At 42.1% G+C, this 8,782-nt stretch overlaps 2 protein-coding genes across 2 annotated transcripts; both read left to right on the top strand.

Moving 5' to 3' along the window:
- mul1b (mitochondrial E3 ubiquitin protein ligase 1b) lies at positions 1-2,513 on the top strand. The gene is made up of 5 exons (XM_047040072.1): positions 1-52; positions 585-724; positions 811-898; positions 994-1,114; positions 1,266-2,513. The coding sequence occupies exons 2-5, from the start codon at positions 605-607 to the stop codon at positions 1,993-1,995; spliced, it is 1,059 nt and encodes a 352-aa protein (XP_046896028.1). The 5' UTR covers positions 1-52; positions 585-604; the 3' UTR covers positions 1,996-2,513.
- A 129-nt stretch (positions 2,514-2,642) lies between these two features.
- On the top strand, positions 2,643-4,584 carry camk2n1b (calcium/calmodulin-dependent protein kinase II inhibitor 1b). Its single transcript, XM_047040387.1, has 2 exons — positions 2,643-3,137; positions 3,380-4,584. Exons 1-2 carry the CDS (start codon positions 2,969-2,971, stop codon positions 3,448-3,450), a joined length of 240 nt encoding a protein of 79 aa, XP_046896343.1. The 5' UTR covers positions 2,643-2,968; the 3' UTR covers positions 3,451-4,584.
- Positions 4,585-8,782: the final 4,198 nt, after the last annotated feature.

Here is an 8,782-nt window from a genome sequence, read left to right on the forward strand (position 1 = left end):
ACAAATCCCCGGAAATTACATTGACGGCTAGAAAATATTGTGTGCCGTGTGGGTGAGTTGTTTTGAGCTTTCTTTAAACATTTAGTAAATCGATGTCACATAAAATAGTTTGGGTTTGGTATAATGTAACTATTTTGAAACTAATAGTTTCAAAATTGGTTTCTGATAGTTAGCAAGCTCGTTATACAAGCTACTGTAGCTAGTCAGGTTAAACACATTAAAACAGTATCACAATATAGCGTTACTGTATGAAAGCATTTTTTCAAAAGCATATTTGCTTGCTGGAAATGTACCACCTGATACTAGTTACAGTTTTAAGAAAACACTCAACAGATCTGTTTGGCTTTGCTGAAATATTCTGTTTCTTTGTCAAGGTCACTTTAGCAACGTATTTCTCCCATTATTGTGGGCTCCAGTTAGTCCACTTTTATTAAGGTTAATTGTTTTTTAATGTGTCTGTGATTAGCTAGACTTTTTCCATGATACAGTACCAAACGCGCTTTTCTCACCCTTCTCTGTTTCTCATTGTTCAATTTCCGACCAAACAACACCTGCACTCTGACAGAAGGTGTGATATGTTTCAGATCAAACGGGACATCACAGGATGGATCCCGTTGGGAAGCCCTCCACTGGGCAAGTCCTGTTGTTGGCCACCAGCTCAGCCCTGACGGCTCTCTTCTACTCTGTCTACAAGAGTAGGGCAACAATAGTTACTAGGCTAAAGGTAACTCACCAAAATAATCTGTAATCATAAATACTTTGCTTGTGCACTTTCAAATTAAAACAATATTAATCATTCTTGTAATACAGGATGCTAAAAAGGTGACTATTGATCAAGATCTAAATAACATCTTGTCTGAAGCACCGGGGAAATGTGTCCAATATGCTGTGATTGAAGGTGTGTTGAAATTTGCTGAGCATGATCAGAATGGTTATAGCTCAAATTGATTTAAGATTAAGTAATAACTTTACATGTTGCCTTGTTCAATCCAGGTGTGGTGAAATCAGTAAAAGAGACATTAAACAGCCAGTTTGTGGACAATTGCAAAGGTGTTATAGAGAGATTGACCCTGAAGGAGAAGAAAATGGTATGGAATCGCACCACACATCTCTGGTAGGTTAAGATGACAGTGAAGGGGATCATTACCCCAGAGTGACCTAAAAGCATTACAATTAGGTTGCTACAATATATAGAAAATAAATAAAACACAACCAAATTGGGATTGACTGCATCCTGAGTGTTTTCGTGCTTTGTGTGGTAAAAGGAATGACACAGAGAAGGTGATCCACCAGCGCACCAACACTGTGCCCTTTGACCTTGCATCCACCAATGAGGCCGTGACTACTACAGTGCGTGTCATGCGTCCACTCGACTCAGCAGAGTTGGACCTGGAAACCACCTACGAGAACTTCCACCCGTCTGTGCAGTCCTTCACCAACGTCATTGGCCACTTCATCAGCGGGGAGCGGCCCAAGGGCATCCACGAGATGGAGGAGATGCTGCGTCTGGGGGAGAACGTGACGGGGGTGGGGGAGCTGGTTCTGGACAACAACCTGGTGAAGCTCCAGCCCCCCAAGCAGGGCTTCCGCTACTTCCTGAGTCGGCTGGACTATGAAGGCCTGCTGAAGAAGCAGGAGAGCAGCGTGAGGATGTGGAGGTTCCTCACCGTGGTGTTCGGAGTGGCCGCCTGCACCACGCTGCTGCTGATGCTGTGGAAGCAGTATGTGCAGCGCAGGCGGAGGGGGAAGGAGAGGAGCGTGCTGGACGAGTTCAAGGAGCAGCAGAGAGCTCGCATGCAGGAACTGAATGTGGAGGAGGACACAGTGTCTCCCAGCGCCTGCGCCGTGTGCCTGAGCCGCGAGCGCTCCTGCGTGTTCCTGGAATGTGGACACGTGTGTGCCTGTTTTCAGTGCTACCAGGCCCTGGCAGAGCCAAAGAAGTGTCCCATCTGCAGGGCGACTATAGACCGGGTGGTGCCTCTCTACAACAGCTAATTGGACAATCGGTATCAGTGAATTTACGATGCGTTTAAAATGCATTGTGCTCAGCGCCTTAATAAGTTGGTTTCTGTATTTTGTTTTGTACAAAGAGCCATAATGGTCATCATCACCAAATTATTCTTTTTCATACCAAGGTCTTGTTAAATGAACTTTAAAGGGTTGGAAAGTGTTTGTCTTGTGAGAGAACCTTGACTTGTGGTAATTTAATGGAAGATTTTTTTATCAGTGTATGGTGATGGTTGGTCTGTGGAACATTTAGTAAAAATCGAATCAAATTAAAGAATGCCGCTTTTGTGATGGAAACAGTTCTTACGTTCACTACCTTCACCGCACCCAGGCATGAATGTAGGAAACTCACAGATGCCAGGAGAGGGGGATGTCTGCCTGTGTACAACAAAACACCAAGATTGCAGCAATAATGTAGGAGCGGGATCAGGTGAAAACATAATTGTGTGTGACATGTTTAAGTAATCTTACGTTTTTCATGAAAACAGCATAGCTTACATATTGTAGAAAAATAAAATATACACAGTTGAATACAAAATGCATGTGTAGCTGTATTAGTTGAGTGATGTGAGGGAATCAGTAGACTGAGTCTGGGCAGAGCGACTGTGGACACCAGGAAAATTCTACCTCGGTGACGTATCGTTTGTTGCGGCTTGGGCTCCTGGGGAACGTGTTTTGCATCGCTCTCCGTCAGTATTTGCATCTCTCTTGTTCAACCGTCTAACTTAGCCTATTGTTTTATATATTTTTTGCGGACATTATCATATTACAAGTCTGCAAAAGCACGATCCATTGAAACGTGAAGAGTGCGTTCAACTTGGAGTATAGTGTACTCAAAGCGAACACAATATAGGCGTGTATCTCTGTTACCGGTAGGTAACATTTAAATGGTTTATTTTTCGTCGTTAACGTCCACTTTTTTTCTTCATCGATCATTGATCATTCGTTTGGGAAAGACGTCATGTCAGAGGTGATGCCTTACAAAGAGGAAAACATGTCTCACTATGAAGGTAAGGAGGAGGAGGGACAAATCTCCATCACCTGTCGCCTGCAGGATACCAATAACTTCTTTGGCACTGCTCAGAATAAAAGACCCCCTAAACTGGGGCAAATTGGGAGAAGCAAACGAGGTGAGAGACAGCAGCTCGTATACTGTATGCACATCTGTGCACGTGTGCGTGTGTGCGCGTGGGCGTGTGTTCAGAAATACATAGAATAACATGCATCGAAAATGTATAAACCAAACCTTCATTAATGAATGAGATCATGTGAAATACGTCCTTTACTTTTCACAGTATTGTACATGAACTATTGATGATTGTATGTAGACGTTTATCACTGTTATTACTACTCCTGTTTTTCCTTTTTACAGTTGTCATTGAAGATGACAGCACAGAAAATGTGCCCAAAAATGCAATGGAAAAGGCACCAGATGATGTCTGAAATAGTTTGAAGGATGCTGAATGATCACTCGCTCCGCACCACCCTCCCTCAACAAAAAAGCACTTTTCTGAATATGTGGTATTCACTGTGTAATCAGTGGCCCCAGTTGTTTACTGCTGCTGACTCTGAAACAGAAAATAGTTTAACAGACTTCACCCTGCTCTTCTTCTCAAGAATGTGCAATAGATGGGGTTTCATGACTCCTTATTGATTATTCAAAGGGAATACAACTCAATTTAAAGGCAATGTTGTAATATGTACTTGACAGAAAACAAATCCAAACACTCTTTGTGTATTGCCTGATCCCTTTCTTACTGTCCTGTGTCTTGTAAACATTTAAATGACGTGCACAATGAATGGCCAAATGCCATGTTTGAGTTATTAACATATTCAATACCTTTTGGATACTGTTTTTACAGTGATGAAAGAACAACTTGTTTTTTATAGGATGACAAATGAAGGACTACCTTTTTTAATGCTAAAACATTTTGCTGTTGCTATTTGTACCTATGTTGTTGCTATACAGTACTGCCTGCTCATCATGAAGTAAAAAGCTTATTTTTATATATTAGGCAGCTGGAATAATGTGGATTTACTTCTTCCTGTTTGTGGTGATTGTAACAGTTAAACCACTTGCTAGTACATTACTGTTCTGAGGAATTTTAAGACTGCAGTGCCAAATATTTCAGAAGATGCCAGTTCTAACAATTCCAATCAGGCCCCTGTTCAATAATGAATGAAGGCAATCAGCACTGAGTTTCACTTTACTTAAATGTTTGTGTCAATGTACCACAACTCTGTCTGTGCTGTCAATGTAATCATAACGATAATTTAAGTTTGCTGTGGGCTGATTCACAATGCTTCTTGCCTTTATTAATTAACTGGGGTATTCCTCTCAGTTTTCTGGTGCACAGTCCTGGTTGTCCTGTTTGTTACAGGGCTGTTTCATATTTATCTGCCTTTGCATGAAACAGGCAGAAATGTGTCAGTAACAAAACTAATATACAGTACAGTACACAAGTCAATGTGTGGTTTGCAACTTTGTACAGGATGACAGACCTCAAGAGTATTGTATTTGTTGCAATTATTTACGAAACAGGGCTATGTCTGTATTGTAGAATAAAATTAATAAAATTTGAAATGTGGTGTTTAATTTCACTGTTGTTTGGGCTTCCAATGAGTAGCCTGCAGTAGGGAGACAATGTCTGTGGCTAAAGACATTGATAAATGGCTACAGAAACGACTACACAGTTGACACGACCTTGGTATCCACATCTGATCTGATGTCCACTCCAGGAGGGCTCAGCATGGAGCTGCCCCATAGAGCATGCCGCTCTGCTGCACTCATGACAAGGTGATCTGGTGGCCTGGCAGGCCTCTTCTCTCTAGTCATCTTACAATGACCTTAAAAGCCCCATCATCCGCTTCTTGAACCAACAGGCACATCCCTCAAGCTCCCTGTCAGACCTGGATGGATCTCTGCTCTCCTATCTAGAGCTTTCCTTGGCTGTCATTGTCTTAGGAAATCTCTCACAATCACAGTTGTGTCATATTTTCAGCCCCAGATATAAAACATATGAATGAGTGATTACACCATGTGAAAAGTTTCTTCAGCCAATAAACATTGTCGAAATGGTAGCCCAAGATGGCTTTTCTGTTTTATTTTGTAAATTTTTCCCATGAATGCATTTAATGACATACAGTACCAGATGATATATTATTTTCCCCTGAGTTTGCAACCCAAATTCTTCTGAAAATAAAAATTCACTCTTTGTTTAAATGCAATATCTCCTTGCCTCCATACGATTAAATACTCATCTGAAATAAAAGATTCGCCTGAAACTTTAGTTGTTACCATGGGAACCATTGGTGAAGAACTGGAAAGTTCCATGACTCTGTCTGGAGCCTTCCTTGTGGTTGTGCTGCAGCCTGTCTGTCTATTAAAAGGAAGCCTCGTTTTCTTTCTGAAGACAGTACTGTATTTAAAAAGATTTTCAGCTGTGCCTACAGAAATTGTTTGTGATGTCACATCTCGGACATGACAAAATAAAAATGCATAATGCATGACTGTATCCTCAGCTCATCCTCATAGAGTACTGTCTGTCTAGTGTCATCTAAATATTCATGTGCTTTTCAGAGGCACCAGAGGTGGCACAGCTCTGGCTGACAGAGAAAGTAATGGCCTAGGAGCAAAGCCAATCAGCCTCCAGGAGGACTGAAGGACAGCGACATGAGGAGGATGTGGAGTCACAGTACAATCTGGACAGAGCCTCAGACTTCTGCTCCATGATGCTTCAATGAGGAACGGCCAGCTATGCTATCCACATGAGAATCTGCAGTAATGGCTGCTTTACGGAAGCTTTGCACCAAGAGATATCTTTATTAGATTAATCCATGACTGCATGGATGATTTGTGATATTATTCCATTCATTGTATGGATGATTGTAGTGTTGTATATTTCTTTGGGCATACGGTGCAATTTTGTTATCAATGAAGTGTTGATCAGAATCTTTTGAATTAATAGTTTTCATTTTAAACGTATATCCTAATCTCATACTTAGTATGCAGGTGAATGAAGAAAAAGATTTAATTAAAATACAGTATGGCTGCAGAACTAAGAGTCCAGGCTCACGTTCCCCATTCTTTTCACTTGAATGGACAACGTGACGATGCACATCGGATCCAAACAGCCATGGTTCTTCTCTAAACTCTGGAGCATCCAAACCCACTCTTGGAGAGCAGCAGTGTATAATGAATGAACACAGCTTGAGCTTTTTGTCTTTGCGAGCTTTGTCAGTAGAGAGAGACCCAGAGCCTACTTCATACTGGAGGCACACGCTATGAGAAGAGACTGTTGAATCATGGAGGAGCCAGTCATTTACTACAAGCTCCCTAATTGGACTTCCAAATCAGAGAGAGGGGCTGCACAGTCATTTGTCTGAGTTGTTTCTCCGGTTTTAGATGAAACACACTCACGTTGATTGTTTGACGTCGTGGTCCCCTCATGATTTTTGGGATTCTATGGGTGTAAAAAACATCTGACATGGCATCTGCTAATCGTGAAATGCACAAAATGGTGGAATGTACAACATATTAGCACCCTCGCAGGAGATCCTCTCCTGACGACACAGTGCTCTGGATCAAAGATGAACTTATTGAGGCTTGCAGAAGCCTGTTGAAAGGCAGTTTGTGTGCCATGGTTTGACCAAGAGCAGCTTGTGTGACGTTTCTGTTGCTATCACATAGGAGAAACGTGTGATGGGAACACCTCGTTTTTGATTTCCAGACACACTGTGATGTCCCCAGGAAACTGTGATAACACATGGCGGCACTCTTGGTATGACAACCGTAAGCTGGGAAAAGCATAACACATGGGCTGCCAGGGCGGTTGCCTTGGCAACTGCACATGAGCCTCCTGCTCCTGCTCCCAGTGTGTTTGCTGCAAAGTTGAGACAGGGTGTGTTGTTATATCTGCATCGTGAGACCTGGCCATGGACTCCTTTTGGACTTCATGCTTGTGTTTGCATGTATCCATTTGTGTGTGTACGTGTGCTTGCCTGTGTCTAAATGTCTGTGTTTGTGTGTCTGTGTCTAAGTGACAAAATCACCAAGACACAAAGAGGGAAAAGCAGAGACTGTCCTACACGGTTTCCCATTGTGTGAAAATCTAAACTATTTAGTCCTCAACTTCATTCCCCTGAAAGAATCTGAAATCAAACCAATCATCTGGAGCTTCCTGTGTGAGTGTGACTGTTGAACTGCCAGTAGACCTACTATGGCACCACAGGCAGTCCCCAACCAGCAGGGGACATCTGATCCTGCACATCACCACCTCAGCCATGGTGGAAGCATTAGTGACAGTCATGATTACCTCAGAGCAGCAACTGTTGAATGCTCCATTTGTTCTTGATTTCCCCTGTGTGGTTGCAACACCCCCACATGAGTTTTATTCAGATTCTGTCTTATGTCTTTGAAACTGTACAAACTATGATTTACATTCTCCCCAAATGGTGTCAAAACCAGTATTTACATGACAAGTATGATGAGTAATTGCATAGTAGACAACACAATGAGACGTGATGGTAAGTATTTGTTCGGACTTGGTCTAATGAGGTTGGATGTTGATGGAGACCTCCTCCTGACACAAGGAGGAGGCAAGAAAATAAGTGCTCAAATCAAGAAGTGGCCTGCATGGCAACCATGCTCTCTAACCAGAGAGTTGGCATTGTCCTCTGTGTGAGTGCATTCTCTAATTTTGTGGTACAAATGAATGATTGATTGCTCCCCTTCCCTCCCCAGACAGACAACGAGTGACATCAGACCATCAAAGTCACCATCTTAAAACTCTGTCAGGCTGTGGTGTGTGTGTGTTAGAGAGAGAGATAGAGTGGTTGAGTGAGTGAGTGAGTGAGTGAGTGAGTGAGTGAGTGAGTGAGAGAGAGAGAGAGAGAGAGAGAGAGAGAGAGAGAGAGAGAGAGAGAGAGAGGGAGAGAGAGAGAGAGAGAGAGAGAGAGAGAGAGAGAGAGAGAGAGAGAGAGAGAGAGAGAGAGAGAGAGAGAGAGAGAGAGAGAGAGAGAAACACAATAAGAGAGAGAGAGAAAGACGTCTGCTTGTGGTCTGTCCATTCTATTGAAGTCTCTAACCCCATCAGATCCAAACTACCCTTATTTTGTAGGATGCAACAGCTTCCTGTGGATAGGTGCATCTGTTTTCAAACTGTGTGGGTGAAGGGATTTAATATGGGACATAAACTGATAGCTGGTTAACAATTATGAATAGGCAAACACATGCCTCCTCCATCCTTCCTTTAACACATTCATTAATCTGTGAGAGACAGAGCTATTGACAAATATGTATCAGACTGGAGAGGACAAATTGTGGTAAATGCAAGTGAATTGACTGTAATATACAGGGTATGCTTATGGTAATATGTTTAGCTACCTACATATATCCAGTCGAATTACATGTTTTTTATAGCCTGTGAAGCAATGGTTGCTACGTGTGTGAAATCTATTGTTACATGGTACAATGAATTAAAATGAATTAATAGCCTGGTACGAAAGTACAACAAATATCTGAGTTCGAATCTGTTGACCTGATTATCTTCATCTTAGTATTATTACCTTATAGCTGTAGTATGGACAATATGTTCTGTGTTTAGGGCATCGGGAATCAGAGACACATGTTGTATGCATTCACAGATTTCCAACATTAAGAAGAAGGTAAACACATTTGGCCAGGGTGCTGTTTTAATTACAATCAAATTACGCAGTGCTGTCATCTCAATACTGCAACCATGGCAACACCAACTTGAGCCTGGCCCAGGAGATT

This window comes from Hypomesus transpacificus, chromosome 18 (genome assembly GCF_021917145.1).
Source record: "Hypomesus transpacificus isolate Combined female chromosome 18, fHypTra1, whole genome shotgun sequence".
NCBI lineage: Eukaryota > Metazoa > Chordata > Actinopteri > Osmeriformes > Osmeridae > Hypomesus > Hypomesus transpacificus.